This window comes from Podarcis liolepis (assembly GCF_965112155.1).
Source record: "Podarcis liolepis genome assembly, chromosome: 4".
In the NCBI taxonomy this organism is placed as follows: domain Eukaryota; kingdom Metazoa; phylum Chordata; class Lepidosauria; order Squamata; family Lacertidae; genus Podarcis; species Podarcis liolepis.
The window spans coordinates 100,456,466-100,475,740 of NC_139558.1; the positions used below are offsets into that span (position 1 = coordinate 100,456,466).

General features: G+C 45.8%; 1 protein-coding gene and 1 long non-coding RNA gene across 2 annotated transcripts in view; one reads left to right on the forward strand and one right to left on the reverse strand.

Moving 5' to 3' along the window:
* Positions 1 to 369: 369 nt before the first annotated feature.
* Positions 370 to 12,097, forward strand: LOC310705134 (uncharacterized protein). Its single transcript, XM_083499615.1, has 6 exons — positions 370 to 472; positions 1,614 to 2,101; positions 2,298 to 2,379; positions 2,663 to 2,745; positions 3,673 to 3,799; positions 10,216 to 12,097. Exons 2-6 carry the CDS (start codon positions 1,700 to 1,702, stop codon positions 11,556 to 11,558), a joined length of 2,037 nt encoding a protein of 678 aa, XP_083355741.1. The 5' UTR covers positions 370 to 472; positions 1,614 to 1,699; the 3' UTR covers positions 11,559 to 12,097.
* Positions 12,098 to 15,598: 3,501 nt separating this feature from the next.
* Positions 15,599 to 19,275, reverse strand: part of LOC310705487 — a 118,998-nt gene continuing 115,321 nt past the window's right edge. The window contains exon 2 of the long non-coding RNA XR_014525333.1: positions 15,599 to 15,894. This is a non-coding gene — a long non-coding RNA (uncharacterized lncRNA). The remainder of the gene's footprint in view (positions 15,895 to 19,275) is intronic.

Consider the following 19,275-nt stretch of genomic DNA (forward strand, 5'->3'; position numbering starts at 1 on the left):
ATGGATGCTTTAGCGGAGATTCCTGCATTGCTGGGGGTTGGACTAGATGACCCTGGGATCCCCTCCTATCTCTCCACTCCTGAATTCTAGGAGGAGCTTCCTTGCCTCCTGCAAAGCCCTTTTCCCTGCAAGCTCTTCCTCTGGTTTCTGGCCAAGGGAGGGAGATGCTCAGAGTCCAGCCAAGAGCCTCACCCCCCAAAGGATATCTGGGCATTGGCGTAGCCAGGGGGGGCAGCTGCCCCCTAAATCCATAAAAAATAATAAAAATCTGAGGTTCTGCCAAGCGAGAGAGGGCTGAGCTGGAGGGACTCGGCTTGGCAAGGGTTAAAGGGAAGTGAGCTGCCTTCCTAGAGAGGCCAGGAAGCAAGGGGGGGCCAGGTGCTCCAGAGCCAAGGCCCCTCCCTCCCCAGTCCTTTCCTTGCTTTGGGGTCTCTCCTGCAAGGGCTGCCTCGCTGTCCCCTCCTGGGATCTGGTGAGTCTCCTCTCTCTCCCCCCAGAGGGTGCAGTGGGGAGACGGGGGGGGGGTCCCAGGGCTGCAGCAGGGGAGGGGGCCTGGGGGGCCTGATCCAGGAGGGGCCAGGTCTGCCACGCTCTCCTTCCTGGAGATCGGAGGATCCCAAACTCACTTGGCCCTCCGCCCCCCCTTTCTGAAAAAATCTCCCCCAAGAGTAACGGAGAGGAAGGAAGGGAGGAAAGGTGGGATAGGAAGGCCAGGAAAAAAGAGAGGGATCCCAGGTTATATTCTGTGGGGGAGAAAGCCCAGGTATAAAGAGAGGGATCCCAGCCCATAGTCTGGCTGCTGCATTGAGGACCAGTTTCCCAGTCGTCACCCAGGGCAGCTCCCCACGGAGGCCACTGCAGCAATCCCCTCGCACCCAGAGCATGGCATCCCAGGACCACATCCTCTCTGTCCCAAAGGGATTGTTGCTGGCAAAGCAGCCGGAAATGGGCGCTGCTACTCACTGAGCCTCCTGGGACCTTGGCATGAATGGCTGTGTGTGTGTTAAGCTATCTAACAGAATAATAATAGGAATAGGAATAATAATAATATTAAAATAAAAAATTACCCTCCTAAATTTCAAGGGAGATGTCTTTGGCTTTTTCCACTTGGCTCTCAGGGGATTGGTCAGATACATACCTGACCCTCAGAGCAAAGAAAAAGGGACCCCACCCCAGGAGTCTGTCTGGAGAGCGGCAGAGAGTCCAAGTGCAAGAAAAGGAGACAGAAGCAGGGGAGTGGGGGTGGGGGAGGAACTCCTGAGGACCCCCGGGTGTGGACCCCCACTAGAGCCAAGCATCCATTTTTCACAAAATACAAATGACTCCCTTGTCAGTCGGTTCTGACTTCATGCATTGACTGGAAGGCTGCAGAAACCAGGTTGATTAATCTCCCAGAAATCCCTTCAGTTGCCTCCACATTTTGCGTGGCTAGAAGGCTAGAGATTTATTTCTTCTCCTCTTCCTGCTCTTTCTTTTCAAAAAGATAGCTCATGGTCTGGGATGCGGTGCAATCCTGCCCTGGTTCCCAGCAAGACTCATCCATGCTTGCTCAGGGAACCATTCCCCCTCCCCACACACAAATTCTGTAACAGAACAATGTATTTGCTTTGTAGGATTTGCTAGAGCTTCTCATTTAGACGGACTTGTCAGAAGACCAAAGGGTTCCTTCTGATCTCTCAGAGGCTTCCTGAGAGCACAAATGGAGGAGCAAGATTCAGCCGGCTCTGAAGCAGGAAGAGGCCATGCCAGCCAAACTGGGAGCAGTGGGGGATTCTGGGAAAACCCAGTGCAGAAGATCCTGGGTGTGGTGGACACCCTCTGCTCAGAGGTGCAGAGCCAGCAGTTGAGGCAGTTCTGCTGCCAGGAGGCCAAAGGACCCCGAGAGGTTTGCAGTCGACTTTGCCACCTTGACCATCAGTGGCTGAAGCCAGAAAGGCACACGAAAGCGGAGATACTGGACCTGGTGATCTTGGAGCAGTTCCTGGCTGTCCTTCCTCTGGAGATGGAGAGCTGGGTGAGGGAATGCGGAGCAGAGACCAGTTCCCAGGCGGTGGCCCTGGCCGAAGGTTTCCTCCTGAGTCAGGCAGAGGAGAGAAAGCAGGTGAGAGAGACTTTCCTCTGGATACTCCCAAGGGGCTCCAAACAGGACAGAGAACATCCCATAATGTTCTGCTGATAACCCATCCATTTTCTAGGAAAGCATCTATGGAATGAGACCTCACACCCGTCAAACTTTTGCCATTCTCTTTCTAATATTTCTCACCTTTCTCTGTTTTGAATCCTTGTTTCTTTCTCAGGGAAAGGATCTCTTTGCAGAAATGGACCTGGATTCCTGTGAAGCAGAGAGGCCTCCGTTGGACACCAGAGAGAGGCCACTGGGTAAGGAGGAAGGTGGTTTTTCTCCACTGGTCTCATTCTGTTGGTTTTCCAACTCATCTAGGGGTTCTTTTCATCTTGTTTTGGGGGGAGACAGTTGGGAAGAAGGGTCCAGAGGAGGGGAGATGTATTTCTGCACCACTAACATATGAAATGGGCACAAACGTCCAAATGCTCTCAGCAGGTAAGGATTTCTCAAAGGCCCATCTGTAGTAAGAGATGCCCTGTTTCACCTGTGAGAGAAGCAGACACTCCTGGCATCCTGTTTACCTTTTGTCTCTTGCAGGTGACAGAATGATGCCGGCAAGACTTCCTGATCCGTCTTTTCATGGGGGCAGAAGGGAAGCAGCGGCTGTGGAACCAGATCAGGTCAGGGGAAGCTGCCTTGTGGGGACAGAGGCTGAGGGATGGAGCAATGTCATGGACTGGTTGGGGACAGAGGAATGGTGGGAGGAAGCAGCTGGGGAACCAGGAAGGAAGATTGCTGAGAGCCCAAGAAGTAGAGGTAGAAGAAGGATGGGTGGTTAGAGGGGGGGAAAGGGAGAAGGCTGGGAAGAAGAGGTGTCAGAAGCTGAAGGGGTTTACAGGGCTTTGTGACCTGGGAGACTCTGTGGCAGAATGCAGCACAGAATCAGAGGCAGAAGAGGAAGCATGCACGTGGGAGAGGAAGGTCGGGAGGCAGAGGTGAGTGAGGAGGAGGAGGAGAACATGTGGCTCCCTCTCCTTTTGCCAGAAGCCACCCTCCCTGCTTGTCTCTCAGAGCCAGGAGACCCCGTTTATTGCAGAAATCTCTGCTAGATCATCCAAGACAGATGGACATCCAACAGAGGCTTATTTTATTTCTAGATTGATCACTGAACGCTCAGATTGGTTTCTAAGTAGTGGACAAATGAGAACAAATAGTGGCCTGGATTCACCTAACCAGCCCCATCCGCTACAAAATGGGGCCTGCCCCCCATTGCTCCCCCCATGAACCCCTTGAATTTGGCTCTAGGGCATTGGGAGGGAACTCCCCAGAACAGCTCAGGAGGAGAGGGAAAAGTCAATCCTTCCATTGGGGAAACTGGAATGCTTGCGTAGGCAGAGTGACTTGAAAAACAGAATGTGGAGTACCACCTATTGCTGAAAGACAAATACCCATTATTAAAACTTAAAATAAGCATCCATATTTAAAATGTGCAGCAAAGCAATCCTATTGAAACAACATCGCAATGTACAGGAAGGAAACAACAGAGAATTGTGTAGCAGATCCTATTTCTGCTGTCTCAGAGGGGGACATATCCCTTTTTCATTTAGGGTCCAGTGTGCTTTGAAGATGTCGCTGTTCGTTTCACGGACGAGGAGTGGGCGTTGCTGGATCCTGACCAGAGAGCTCTGCATAAGGACGTCATGGAGGAGAATCGTGGGATCGTGGCCTCTCTTGGTAAGGCTCCCTGTGGGATCGTCATATCTGCCTGGAAATTCAAAAAATACCTCTATGGGACCAATCTCATCTATTTTTACAGAGCTCAACAGCGCTCCCTATAACACCTGGGAACCTAACACCCCCACCCCCAGTTTTTCCTTTGAACAACCTCCCTGAAATTATTCCTTTTTCTACCAGGATTGGGCTGGTCTGAACTTCCCAGGCCATCTTCAATGTCAGCTTCAGAATTGTTAGGAAAGCTAAGTAGCTTCCGGTTTTTGTTATTGCTCCTGTCAGTCTTGGGTTGACCAAAGAGACGACTGGCAGCGAAGCTCAGGTGCTGCCAGCCAGAGAAGAAGCAGGCCTAGGGAGAGGAGAGTTAGCAGCGGAAGGCAGAGAGGAGGGGGAGAGCAACTGTCATCTGAGCTCTGAACAAAGGGGAGAAGAAAAAGGGAAACAGAGTGACAGACAGCTGTGTGAGAGCTACAGGAGTGAGTCAGATGCTGGAATGCAGGAAGCATTCTCTGCCAAATTTAAAGATACTGAAAGAGAAGGTGGGGGCTTCCGTACTGGGGAAGGGGGAGGAGCTCAGTCTGGGCAACTCCATCTTGTGGGGAGGACGATGAGTAGAGGAGCTCCGTCCAAGTTTGTTGTTTTAGCAATAAATCTGAAATTATTAACAGCCAGAGTCTTCTCACGTTTGTGGGAGAGACCAAGCCATAACAAGGACTGACATTGGAGATGGAGGGGATGCCATGACTGGGCCAAACAAAATCCATCCCCGAGAAGAGCTAGGCTTATGGAATCTCAGGTAGCAGTAGCAGTGATGAGGATGAGGATGATACAGTGGTACCTCGGTTTACAAACTTATTTTTTTCCAGAACAGGTACCACTGTAGTAGTAATAATAATTTTTTGTAATGGCTTGGCTCTCCCACAGAAGCGAGACACTGCCAGTAATTATCTCGGGTTTATTGCTCAAACACATAAATCACTCCGGAGCTCCTTCACTCCGTGTCTGACTTCCAAGTTTGCAGTTGCCAAGTCTAAACTCCGCCCCTTCCTCTTCTTCCAAGAGGGGGAAAAACCCTTTCGCTTCTGCTCTTTCCCCTCCTCTCACTGACCTTTTCGCGCCTTCGAGTTTTGGGGCTAGCTATTCCTGGCCTCTCCCCTTCTGAGCTAAGACTGGTATTTTGTGGATCTTTGCTATCTGCTGCCTGCTCTCTGTTCTCTGAAGCTCTGCCACTCGGCTGCCCCTCCTCCCTCTCACATTCCGGCTCACATTCCAGTCTCCTTATCTCTCTTTGCCTGCTTTCATACATTCCAGCCTCTGTCAGCTCCGGAACAAAGCTGACATTTTTATTTCTACCCTGGCCATCTGACTGGGTTGCCCCAGCCACTCTGGGCGGCTTCCAACACATATATAATCATGAAACATCAATAATAATATTCTGATCCAATATTAAAAGAACATTAACTTAAAATGAGCAACTTATACTGGTGGCCAAAATTGTGGAAACCTTTTGTGAAAAGTGTATTTCTGAGGTTTGATGGCTCATAACACCACTTTTGTGTGGACTAATACCATAAAATTATATATCAATGGAAAGATAATTTAATGAAGAATGCAATGTAATGACTTTTATGAAGGAGTATTTATTGGAACAGTAGTCATAAAGAAAAAACGTGAAACCTTTGGTAACCATTGGTAACCTTTAGCTTTAATTACAGCCTCACAATGCCTTCCCATGAAGTGAACCAAATTTTTAGTTCTGCACCTGTAAGAATGTGAAACCAAGACTGAATTATTGCCTCTGTTAATTGGGCTTTATTGCTGGATTGCTTCTAACAAAGAATTTTCTTTAGTGATCTGGGATGCAAGCAAAGCTGTGATACGGGGCTTTTTGATCCAACAAAATTCAATAAAGAGGAGGGAACAGAATGAGAAAAAGGAAAAAATTCTGGAAAAGATAAAGGAAGGAGAGAAAAAATTAAGAGTAAAACCAAAGTCCCAGGAGATTTTGAGAGAGATTAAGTTATACCAAGCACAATATATGGAATTGATGAATCAAGAGATTGAATGGAAGATAAAGCAAATGAGACAAAGGACATTTGAATTGGCAGACAAATGTGGTAAACTTCTGGCATGGCAATTGAAGAAAAGACAGAAACTGAATACAGTTACAAGCCTAGAAGTGGATGGAAAGAATATATCTAAACCCAATGAGATTAGAAATTGCTTTGTGAGTTACTTCAAAAAACTTTATGCCCAAGGACTACAAAATGAAGAAGATATAGACAAATTCCTTGATAAATATGGATTACAAAAAATCTCTCATCAAAGTAAGATGGATCTGAACCAGAGAATAACAGAACAAGAGATAGAGGGTGCCATTCAGAATATGCAACTGGGCAAATCTCCGGGACCAGATGGATTGACTTCCAGATATTACAAATCTTTGAAGGAGTGGTTGATTCAACCGTTAAAGGAAGTTTGTAACGAGATCTTAGAGGGAAAGAAGGCACCTGAATCGTGGAAAGATGCATATATCTCACTCATACCAAAGACAGAGACTGAAAAGACTCAATTGAAGAACTACCGCCCAATATCATTACTTAATGTGGATTACAAAATTTTTGCAGACATTTTGGCAAAAAGATTTAAAAAAGTGTTGATGGAAAAGATTCATAAGAACCAAGCAGGCTTTCTCCCAAAAAGGCACCTACCAGACAATGTAAGGAACATAATAGACATTTTGGAGAAGTTAGAGGTGGACATAAACTCTAAAGCAGTGTTGATTTTTGTGGACGCGGAGAAAGCCTTTGACAATATTTCTTGGGAGTTTTATGAAAAAGAATCTTCATGGGATGGGGGTAGGTCAAGGTTTTGAGAATGGTATGGGTGCAATATATTCTGAACAAAAAGCTAAGTTGATTGTAAATAATGTAATAACTGAGGAACTCAAGATTGAAAAAGGAACACGACAGGGGTGCCCAATTTCCCCATTGCTTTTTATTTCGGTTCTGGAGGTGTTGCTAAATATGATTAGAAATGACCAGCAGGTTAGAGGTGTACAGGTCGGAGCTAAACATTACAAGTTAAGAGCATTTGCAGACGATCTAGTATTGACATTGCAAGAGCCAATCACTAGTACGAAAAAGGTGTTAGAAATAATCCAAGAGTTTGGCCAGGTAGCTGGATTCAAGTTGAATAAACAAAAAACTAAAGTTTTAGGAAAAAATTTAACAGATATGGAGAAGGAGAAATTTCAAGAGGAGACAGGGCTGACGGTGGTTAAGAAGGTGAAATATCTAGGGGTTTACTTGACATCTAAAAATTTGAATTTGTATAAGGATAATTATGAAAAATGCTGGTCAGAAATTAAAAAAGATCTAGAAATATGGTCAAAGTTGAAATTATCAATGTTAGGTCGAATTGCAGTAATTAAGATGAATGTATTGCCTAGAATGTTATTTTTGTTTCAAACCTTGCAGATTCTTGACAAGATGGAATGTTTTAAGAGGTGGCAGAAAGATATTTCGAAATTTGTCTGGCAGGGCAAAAAACCCAGAATTAAATTTAAAATATTGACAGATGCTAAAGAAAGAGGGGGATTCGCCCTGCCGGACTTAAAATTGTACTATGAAGCAGCAGCGTTTTGCTGGCTGAAAGAGTGGATGCTCCTCGAGAACACAGACATTTTGGATTTGGAAGGTTTCAATAATGCATTTGGTTGGCACGCATATTTATGGTATGATAAAATTAAGCTGCATAGGGCCTTTAAAAACCATATTGTTAGAAAGGCATTGTTTAATGTTTGGATAAGATATAAAGATCTGTTGGAAAACAAAACCCCTAGATGGGTGTCTCCTGTGGAGGCTAAGGCAGTGAAGAAACTCAATATGGAGGTCGGATGGCCGAAGTATTGGGAAATCTTGGAACAAGAGGGAGATAAACTGAAATTACAAAGTCATGAGAAAATGAAACATAAAGTACAAAATTGGTTTCAATATCATCAAATAATGGAGTTTTTTAAACAGGATAGGAAAATTGGCTTTCAGGTGGAAAAATCAAAATTAGAGACTGAGTTGTTAGAACCCAATACTAAGAATTTATCAAGAATGTATAACTTGCTGCTGAAATGGAATACACAAGATGAAACAGTTAAATCGGCTATGATTAAGTGGGCACAGGACATTGGTCATAACATTATGTCTGCTGACTGGGAGTGGTTGTGGAACACCGGTATTAAATTTACGGCATGTAATGCCTTAAAGGAAAATATTATGAAAATGACTTACAGGTGGTACATGACCCCAGTCAAGCTAGCAAAGATCTACCATTTGCCTGATAACAAGTGTTGGAAATGTAAAGAGACTGAAGGTACCTTTTACCACCTTTGGTGGACATGCCCGAAGATTAAGGCTTTCTGGGAAATGATATATAATGAAATGAAAAAGGTACTTAAATGTACTTTCCTTAAAAAACCAGAGGCCTTTCTCTTGGGCATTGTCGGCCAATTGGTGTCAAAGAAGGACAGAATTTTCTTTATGTATGCTACAACAGCAGCAAGAATACTCATCGCAAAGTATTGGAAGACACAAGATCTACCCACTCTGGAAGAATGGCAGATGAAAGTGATGGACTATATGACATTGGCCGAGATGACAGGCAGAATCCGTGATCAGGGAAAAGAGACGGCGGAAGAAGAATGGAGAAAATTTAAGAGTTATCTTAAGGACTACTATAAACTTGATGAATGCTAGAATGTCGAGGTTTTGAGGGAAAAAAGGGATACAGTGATATAAGATTAGAATATAGAAAAGATTAAGATGACAGAGGTTGGAAAGGAATATTTAGAAGTTGCTAAAAAATTGTGGACATTGGGATGCAGGAAGGGGGGGGTACGGGGGAGTCCTGGAAAAGAGGTTTATGAAAAAATGTTATGAAACTATACGTGTTTGTATGTCTTTTTAGTTGTTTGTTTGTCTTTAAAAATTTGTAAAACCAAAAAATTTTTTATAAAAAAAAAAAAAGAATTTTCTTTAGTTGGCTCCATAGATTTCTGATTGGGTTAATGTTTGGGCTAGTCCCAGACCCTTACGGCAGTGGAATAGGATTATCTTGAAAGCACCGTTTGCACACAGCAGCAACATGACATGGAGCTGAATCTTGTTGAAATAGAAAAATAAATAAATAAATATGCTTCAGTATCTCTGAAAGATCACCTGCGGAACACTTCAGTTTGGGCTAAAGTATTTCATTTATGTATTCTGGGGCATTTACATTCCCATTAATGACACAAATTCTGCCCACACCTTTTGCTGCCATACAACCCCAGATCATCACGCTATCTGGGTGTTTCACGGTCGGTGTAATGCAAATAGGATGTAAATCTTCTCTGATTCTTCTCCTCACGTATTTCATGCCATCACTACCAAGCAAGGAGATTTGGCTCTCATCCCTCCAAATAACACTGTCCCATTGTTCCACTGTCCACTTAACAAGGGTTTAGTCATGGCAGTGGTGTAGTGGGTAAGAGCGGTAGACTCGTAATCTGGTGAACCGGGTTCGTGTCTCCACTCCTCCACATACAGCTGCTGGGTGACCTTGGGCCAGTCACACTTCTTTGAAGTCTCTCAGCCCCACTCACCTCACAGAGTGTTTGTTGTGGGGGAGTAAGGGAAAGGAGATTGTTAGCCGCTTTGAGACTCCTGAAGGGGAGTGAAAGGTGGGATATCAAATCCAAACTCTCCTCCTCCTCCTCCTCCTTCTGTCTTTTCAAGCTTTGCTTGAGAGATAGCAATGGCTTTTTCCTTAGAACTCTAACATTTAGACCAGTCCTTGCACTCAACTTCACATTACATTGCGCCATGTCATCTTGTATACACCCAGTTAATATTCTTCTGTCATGTAGGGACAGTCTCTCCATTCTTCGATCGTCACTTGCCTTTGTGCACCTTTTCCTGCCTTTACCGGTCTGATTTTGTAGTCACTGAGTCTCCTTATACCTCTACCAAAATATAGAAATGCCAGCTTTGGTTAAGTTTTCCCCAATCTTTATTCTAATTTCTTCATAACTGTAGCCTTGTTCACTTAATAGTACAATTTTACATCGCTTTCTGGGTTCCCAGAAAACCAACCAACTTGTTAGCAATCACGTTAACACACTGTCAAATTAATTCTTGATTAAATTATCTTTCCATTGATATATAATTTTATAATATTACTCCAAAAGAAGCAGAGTTTTGAGCCATCAAACCTCTGACATACACTTTTCTCCAAAAGGCTTCCGCAATTTTGACCACTAATGTAATCTCATAATATGTTGGTTAATGACAAACAACACAGATAATGAACACCCCCCCCCCAGCTCCCTTCAGTTCTTCTCCATTTGTTCATGAGTGTCTAACCGCTTTTTGTCTCCATTGCAGATTGTAATGAATTGGAAATCGAGAACAAAGGTGACCAAGATAAAATCCCCAGAGAGGAGAAGCCACGTAAAAATTTAGAGTGTGGAGAAAGCTGCAGTCAGAGCTCCCATTCCACTTCCCATCAACAAAATCTCATTGGAAAGAAACCATATCAGTGTGTGGAATGTGGAAAGAGCTTCAGTAAGAAGGGCAGTCTTACTTCCCATCAAAGAATTCATACAGGGGAGAAACCCTATCAGTGTGTAGAATGTGGAAAGAGCTTCAGTCACAGCTTCAGTCTCTCTTCCCATAAGCGAATTCATACAGGGGAGAAACCCTATCAGTGTGTAGAATGTGGAAAGAGCTTCAGTCACAGCTTCAGTCTCACTTCCCATAAGCGAATTCATACAGGGGAGAAACCCTATCAGTGTGTGGAATGTGGAAAGAGCTTCAGTCACAGTTCCAGTCTCACTTCCCATAAGCGAAATCATACAGGGGAGAAACCCTATCAGTGTGTAGAATGTGGAAAGAGCTTCAGGAACAGCGGCGATCTCACTTGCCATCAAAGAATTCATACAGGGGAGAAACCCTATCAATGTATGGAATGTGGAAAGAGCTTCAGTCAGAGCTCCCATCTCATTTGCCATCAAATAATTCATACAGGGGAGAAACGCTATCAGTGCTTTGAATGTGGAAAGAGCTTCAGTCACAGCCACAGTCTCACTTCCCATCACAGACTTCATACAGGGGAGAAACCCTATGAATGTGTGGAATGTGGAAAGAGCTTCAGGAAGAGCTCCCATCTCACTTGCCATCAAAGAATTCATACAAGGGAGAAACGCTGTCAGTGCATGGAATGTGGAAAGAGCTTTAGTCACAGCCACAGTCTCACTTCACATCAAATAATTCATACAGGGGAGAAACCCTATCGGTGTGTGGAATGTGGAAAGAGCTTCAGGAAGAGCTCCGATCTCACTTCCCATCAAAGAGTTCATACAGGGGAGAAACCCTATCAGTGTGTGGAATGCAGAAAGAGCTTTAATCACAGCTATAGTCTCACTTCCCATCAAAGAATTCATACAGGGGAGAAGCCCTATCAGTGTGTGGAATGTGGAAAGAGCTTCAGGAGGAAGGACCAACTCACTTGCCATCAAAGAATTCATACAGGGGAGAAACCCTATCAGTGTGTGGAATGTGGAAAGAGCTTCAGGAAGAAGGACCAACTCACTTGCCATCAAAGAATTCATACAGGGGAGAAACCCTATCAGTGTGTGGAATGTGGAAAGAGCTTCAGTCAAAGCTTCAAACTCACTTCCCATAAAAGAATCCATACAAAGGTCGGGAAAACCATTATACAGCTTTAGGAGCAAAGAAATCTGCACCTTTATTACCTGGCCTTTGGCTGATTGACATCTAATGCCTTTTGAACATGTGGTGTTTTGTGTTTGTATGTTGTAACCATCGTGAGACCTGTAGGTATAGGAATAGGCGCCAATGCTTAAAGACCTAGGTGTCTCCCCCCCCTAAAATATTTAAGGAGGCCTGTGGGGTTTGCCCTCCTAGGCGTGTGACATCATATTGGGTCATAAGGAAAGGGTTAACTAAGTGTAAAATGATTAACCAATAGGAACCCAAGGGGAGGAGTTAGAGTTGTTAGGAAGTGAGTCTGGAGTTAGAGAAGGGAGAGGAGGATAAGTCTGTGGGTTGGGCTAGTCTGATATGAGAGAGGGAGAGAATCTGTGAAGAGGAGTCAGTTAAACAGCTGGGATAATCAGTTAGAAGGTATTAGGAAGGTATAGGCCGCTGGGGAAACTAAGGTTAAGAAACTGACAAGAAAAATTATCTGAAACCATAAACTTGTTAATGCTTATAAGATAAACTTGTTTATTTGGTTTAATGTTAACAACTGTCTGGACTCAGTGTGTACCCGAGAGAAATGGGCTGGTGGCAGCGGGGAAGCGATCACAGTGGTGGCACAGGGATCAATAGGCCGTCAAACGTCTGGGGACCTTGTGTGGTCGCCACAAGGCCACCTCCCAGGTCACTTTTCCCACTGCTCAACAATGCTACAGGTAGAGGAGATGGAATGCTAAAAGTGTCTCTGGGGCAAGGGGAGCTGCTGGGAAATTGAAGTACGGGCTCAAAATACTACTGTTTTAAAAGGCAGCTTCCTGGCAGCTCTGCATCACCTGGAGCAAGAGATCTTGTTCTGGCTCCAGCAAAAGTCAGGCTGTCAGTTCCTCACAATTGAGAGTCCTGGCAGCGGGGAGCAGGTCTTTGGGATCCTCTCCCTCATAGCTGTCAACTTTTCCCTTTTCATGCGAGGAATCCTATTCGGAATAAGGGAATTTCCATTAAAAATGGGAAACGTTGACAGCTATTCTCTCCCTACTCTTGTTTCCTCCAATACTCACCATTGCTGGATGACGAAAGCCTGTGGCACATCTTCAGGAAGAGAAAAACAAGTAATAAATGAAATAAGAAGCAAAATAAGAAACTGAGAAAATAAGAATCCACTGTTTGCCTCGCCTTGTCCTCCGTCAACTGCCACCAACTGCTCTCTCCTCCACCCGCCTCACTACTAACCCAAAATGGCCGCCTGCAAGTCTGTGGTCCTTGTCACCATGGCAACCCCCCCCTCACCTTGACCTGGACCCACCTGGCTCCACCTATTGGGAGATGATCTATAATGAAATGAAAAAAATGTTTAAGATAATCTTTGTTAAAAGACCAGAAGGGTTTTTAGTAGGTATTTTAGGGCATGATTTACTAAAAAGATAAGAGAAATCCATCCATGTATGTGACAACAGCAGCCAGAATTTTACTAGCTCAAAGATGGAAAGGCAATGAAAAACCAGCGAAAGAACACTGGCAAGAAATGTTGATGGAATAGGCTGAAATGGTGAAGCTAACTCAGAGACTTAAATATAAGGACAATAATGACTTTTAAAAAGATTGTGAACCTTTTAAGATGTATATACAGAAACAATGCATAGAAATGAACTCACTGGCAGGATTTGAGTGATACACTTACAATGGACAAATACAAACAGAAAATGCAGTTATGAGGTAAAAATGAGAAGGAAGAGACAAATGTTATAACCTTCATTTTAATATATAAGGAATACAAATTTATAAGCAAAAGAAACAGAGGTGTTATAAACTAGGAAGGGAAGTTGGGGGAAGTCGCATGGGGGCGGGGTGTTAATTGAAATTGTAAAATGAAATTTGAATGTTTGATTATGTTAAAATTTCTTTAATTCAGTTATTAAAAGTGGCTCCTCTTACTTAAGGGCCCCACAGACCTCATGGGACACAAGAGCAGATTCCTTTGTTGCTTTTTTGAGTCAACCAGCAATGGGGGTTGCATTTCCTTATTTACAGGAGGGCTGTTGCTAAAGCACATGACATGCTCTTCACACTTAGTTATCTATTAAGAACACAGGCATAAATTATTGTGTGTGTGTTTGTATTTGCAAACTACCCCAGTCTCTGAGCGGTGAGATTCCAGGGGTCCCAGGCGCTTCCCCACCTTCGGTTTCCTTGGAACGAAAGTCAGCGGAGACTGTGGCGTCTTTACGATATCTAGTTTTATTTACTCACATACACAACCTGAGTGTAGGACGGAGGGGCTCACAGCATCAACACCCGAACAGATCTTGCTTCTCTATTAGTCGCAGCTTTGGCTCCGGCACAGAGCAAGCTGGTTTCGGGGTTTCCCACAACTCTCTCTGGGTCTTGCTTTTCTACCTAGCAGCCAGGTGAGATGGGAGGGGGGAGGACAGCCCCCCCATTAGCTGCAGCTCTTGCAACCCAGCTCCTTCGTTGGGAATCCTGAGGAGGACACTCTATGGCCAGCGAAGGCCCTTGTCTTGCCAAGAAACTTGCCTGTGGGAATCGTGCATCCATAATGCTATGGAAAGGTTCCAGTTGCAGATAGGTAGCCGTGTTGGTCTGCCATAGTCAAAATAAAAAAATTCCTTCCAGTAGCACCTTAAAGACCAACTAAGTTAGTTCTTGGTATGAGGTTTCGTGTATCTGAAGAAGTGTGCATGCACACGAAAGCTCATACCAAGAACTAACTTAGTTGGTCTTTAAGGTGCTACTGGAAGGAATTTTTTTATGCTGATAGCCTTTAGCCAATTAAACTATTTGTAAGTTCCTGGAAGGAATTTTTTTATTTTGGCTATGGAAAGGGTGAATGTCTTCTAGAATTCTCTGGTGTCACCAGAAGAGTAAGCCGTTCTTTTCAGTTACGTCTGTTCTCAACTGCAGAGGATGAGCAGCCTTGGGAGTCTCTTGGGGAGATGGAAGTGATGAAAGGACTGAATCCATGAGGGAGAGCTACGTGCTCTGAGATGGGGGGACCTTCGGGCAAAGGCCAGCAGAGAAGGGATGCTGTTGGCTGCTGGTTTCTGTTCCTCCCCACTTTCCCAAAGGGCGTAACATCGGAGGTCCTGCGGGAGGAAAGAGCATCTCAGGGTCAGGGGCCAGTCTGGGCCAAAGCGGCCCCCACTGCCCCCACCACGGAGTCCCTGGCACTCCTGGACCCTGAGGGTTCTCAGCTTTGGTCTTGGACCAAATTGGGGGCCAAACTGTCAGTATTTCATTCTCCCATTGCTAGTGTAACATGATATCCAGGTTTACACCTTCTGTACTGTCTGTGTAAGAATGGAAGTCAGTCTGTAAATCACTTCCGTCCTTTGTTCTGGAGACGGCTGTGGAAGACAGCTCACACCATGTTTCTTTGTTATTTTCCGCTGTAAATAAAGCTTGATGTCACATTCCAACACAGTCTGCAGCACATCTGCAAAGAGAAGGACAGGGGAACAGGTGAGTCCCTCCCTGAGCACCTGGCAAGGCTATTCCAAGAGTTTTCTCCTGGATTCCAAGTCCTATTACAGGGGAGGGACACCCCAGGCCTTGGGGGCTAATCCTGGCCTCCTTCAACCAGAATGTGGTTCCCCACGCTAACGAAATGCTATTAGTAACGTTACGCTATTCGCAACCCTGCAGATTCCACCTGCCTCTTTTGAAAGGAGAACCCTAAGCTGATCAATTTAAATAATAATAATAATAATAATAATAATAATAATAATAATAATAATAATAATAATACATTTATACCCAGCCCATCTGGCTGGGTTTCGCCTGCCACTCTGGGCGACTTCCAAGAAAATATTAAAATACAATAGTTCATCAAATATTAAATGCTTCTCTAAACATAATAACAACAACCATCCATTTTCAGTCCTTTGAATTAGCAATTAAGCATTTCTGGAAAAGGGAATGGCATACTTTTGTATATTAGTATAAAAAGCATGCATAGGAAAGTATTATTCATTTATGACGAGAATAGTGGGTTTGTGATTTCAGCTCTCTTGACATAATATGCTGGAGACAGTTCTCTAGTAACACTTCTTTATTAAAGCAACAAGACTAAGGTCTGGGGAGAGGAAAGCTACATTTATAGGGACAGGGGACTAGCAAGAAAGGATACATTTTGGAGGGAACAATATCAGGCAATCACAGTCCTGCCTTTTGGAGGGAACCAATAAGACAGAGGATCCAAATACAGCAGCTTAAATGAACCAATAGTAGCTGTACCCTCTGGAACCAAAAGGCAGTTACTTTACCCTAATGCAAATACAGACAATCATAATACAGATATAAAATCCTTTGACTCAATACACAACACCCCTCCCCCCCTAGTGAGCACAGCAGACATAATCTCTCAGGTACTGTGGGGGCCTACAACTTCTACTTGATCTCCTGACAACAGGTGTTGCAGGTTCTGGATTGGGTGTTGCCTGTGGTAGAGGGGCTGCTCTAGGGGTTTCGTCAGGAACAGATGGAGTCCCAGACATCTCAGGGTCCCCTATCTGTACTTCGTCATCGTGAGGACTAGCAGACCCTGGTTCATTTGTTAAAGCCCCTGGTGACTGCACCTCTGGGCCATTTTCACTCTGGTCTTGCAACTCTGCGTCGTTAGCCAGGGATGAATTATCTGGCTCCTCCCTCCTGAGCGCCCAGCGCCTCAGCTGATCTATATGTCTCTTCCACACTTGCCCATTTTCCAAGGTCACATAATAGGACACAGGTCCACTAGCCCGGGTGACCACACCAGCCACCCACCGCGAACCTCGTGAATAGTTCCTCACCCAGACCAGATCTTCAGGGGCGAGATACCTTGTTGTGTCAGTCTCAGCCTGGGGGGTTGCTCTTGAATTACGGTTTGGCATTTTATCCGGGTGGACATAATCCAGCACCGTTACCAGTCTCCTACCCAAGAGCAGCTCAGCTGGCGACTTGCCTGTCGTGGTACACGGCGTAGCATGCTGCAAAAATAACATTCGCGCGATGCGAGCTGACCAGTTACCCTCCATTAAGCGCGCAATGGATTCTTTGGCTGTTCTTACCATGCGCTCAGCCTGCCCATTGGAGGATGGGTGAAAGGGCGCGGATGTGACCCCTCTTATGAAGTTATCAGCCAAGAATGCCCTGAATTCTTGGGATACAAAAGCTGCCCCATTATCTGATACAATGGTCTCAGGTAACCCGTGGGTTGCAAACAGCTGCCTCAACACCTTGATTACGGCAGCTGATGCCATGCTAGGGACCATCGCCACTTCTAACCATTTGGAATATGCATCAACGATAACCAAAAAGACCTTTCCTTGGAATGGCCCAGCAAAATCTAAGTGCAGCCGGCTCCAGGGAGATCTGGACTGCTCCCACCAGTGGACTGGTGCTCTGGCCACTTCTGGCCGCACCTCTTGGCATGCCTTGCATGTTCGTACCCATTGTTCTATGTTCTGGTCCATTCCAGGCCACCACACATAACATCGGGCTAGCGACTTCATCCTGACCATTCCCGGGTGTCCCATGTGAAGCGTCTCAAGAACCCTGTTTCTCAGTGGTGCTGGGATGATCACCCTATCTCCCCACAGGAGACAACCCTTATGCATGGACAACTCGTGCTGCCTAGTCGCATAAGGCCTGAATTTGTCTTCATGCGGACCACCTGGCCACCCCCTCCCCACCCAAGTGAGCACACGGGAGAGAACAGCATCTTTCCTCGTTTTCTCAGCTATATCAGTAGCCGTTACAGGAGCCCCCGGAAGTGTTTCCAGCATCATTATGTGCTCCGCTGGAGCGGGATCCTCATTGCTCCCACCAGGGAGGGGCAATCGACTCAGCGCATCAGCGTGGCACAACCGTTTCCCCGGCACATGGGTCAAGGTGTACTGGAACCCGTTCAGGAATATAGACCAACATAACATTCTGGGGGAGAGAATTTGTGGCGTTTGTTTGTTCGGGTTGAACAACCCTAACAGTGGCTTGTGGTCCGTTTCAATGTAGAAATGGCGACCGTACACATAATCATGGAACTTTTTGATTCCTGCCACAATTGCAAGCGCCTCTTTGTCAATTTGAGCATAGTTGCGCTCCGTGGGCGACAACGTACGAGAATAGAAAGAGATGGGCTTTTCCGACCCATCCGGTTCCCTATGACTCAGCACAGCCCCCAGGCCGTATTGAGAGGCATCACATGCCAGGACCAGCGGCTTTGACTCATCATAATGAGCAAGGACGCTCCTGCTACTCAGCATTACTCGCAAGGAATCAAAAGCCTTCTGCTGCCCCTGCCCCCATCGCCACACATTCTTTTTCTGCAACAGTCTATGTAATGGTTCAGCTACCGAAGCTTTCTGGGGTAAGAACGAATGATAAAAGTTAATAAGTCCCAGGAATGACTGCAACTCCGTCTTGTTCTGTGGTCGTGGTGCCTCGATGATGGCCTTAATCTTAGCATCTGTGGGGTGGATGCCTGATGCATCAATTTTAAACCCCAAGAAATCCATAGTTGGCACCCCAAAACTGCATTTTTCCTTTTTCAGTTGCAACCCCACCTCCTTGAACTTGAGCAACACTGCACGAACACGCGCAACCAGTTCCTGTGGGTCTTTTCCAGCAATCAAAACGTCATCAAAAATGGCAAGACCCCCGGCAGACCTCTTAACAGGCGTTCCATGAGCCCTTGAAAAATCCCTGGGGCCACACAAACTCCAAATTGTAATCTGTTAACTCTGAACACCCCTTTATGTGTGACAATAGTCTGTGCTTCCGCTGATTGTGGGGTTACTGGCAGCTGTTGGTAAGCTTGTGCCAGGTCAATTTTGGCGAACACCTTGCCCCCAGCCAGTTTGGCCAACAGATGTGATACGACTGGAATGGGGTATGAGTTTCCCCTGAGTGCCTTATTGATAGTGCATTTGTAATCTGCACAGATCCTGACTTCCCCATTTGCTTTAAGGGGCGTGACGATTGGAGTCTCCCACTTAGCAGAGTCCACGGGTGAGAGAACTCCCTGCTTGACCAATTTATCCAGCTCTGCTTCGATCTTGGGTTGCAGTGCAAATGGCACTCGCCTTGGTTTGAGTCGGATTGGGGCCACCCCAGGGTCCAACTCGAAGTCAACTGGGGGCCCTTTATAACAACCCAGTTTTCCATTAAAGAGACCAGCAAATTCTTTGCGTAATGCCTCGCTCATCTCAGGGCAGGTTTGGATTGAATTAAGCCCTGATATACTCAGTCCCAGGGCGGGGAACCAGTCAGTGCCCAGGAGACTGGGGCGACTGCCCTTCGCAATCACCAGTTTGAGTACAGCCTGTTTGTCCCGGAACTGTACTCTCACGGCACACATTCCCATAACATGGATGCGGCCCGCAGAGTATGACTGCAAGGTTGCCAGGAAGGGCTCCAGAGGGGGCAACTTACCCCTGGGGAAGAATGTCCTCGCGGTCTGGTCCGACACGATAGTGAATCCAGATCCGGAGTCCACCTCCATGTCGCACTGCTGACCCTCAATCTTCACCTTGACGTGTGCCTTGCCTTGCGCTGGGAACTGCACGACCCTCCCGTTGATCTCCGTTACGTAGTGGCAGTCCTTTAGAAAATGGGTTGCTGTGGGCGGTCTGCGATGCTCCGGTCTAGGTGCTCCTGTCGCTCCCAACGCCACCGATCTACAGACCCTGGCGATGTGACCTGTCTTCCTGCACGTCCGGCACATAGCATCCC

Excerpts from the sequence above, each read along its gene's own strand:
- LOC310705134 (XM_083499615.1), top strand. The coding sequence starts at position 1,700 with ATGGAGGAGCAAGATTCAGCCGGCTCTGAAGCAGGAAGAGGCCATGCC. Across the intron at positions 2,102-2,297 it reads AGGCAGAGGAGAGAAAGCAG|GGAAAGGATCTCTTTGCAGA; the intron begins GTGAGAGAGACT and ends TTTCTTTCTCAG. Across the intron at positions 2,380-2,662 it reads CACCAGAGAGAGGCCACTGG|GTGACAGAATGATGCCGGCA; the intron begins GTAAGGAGGAAG and ends TGTCTCTTGCAG.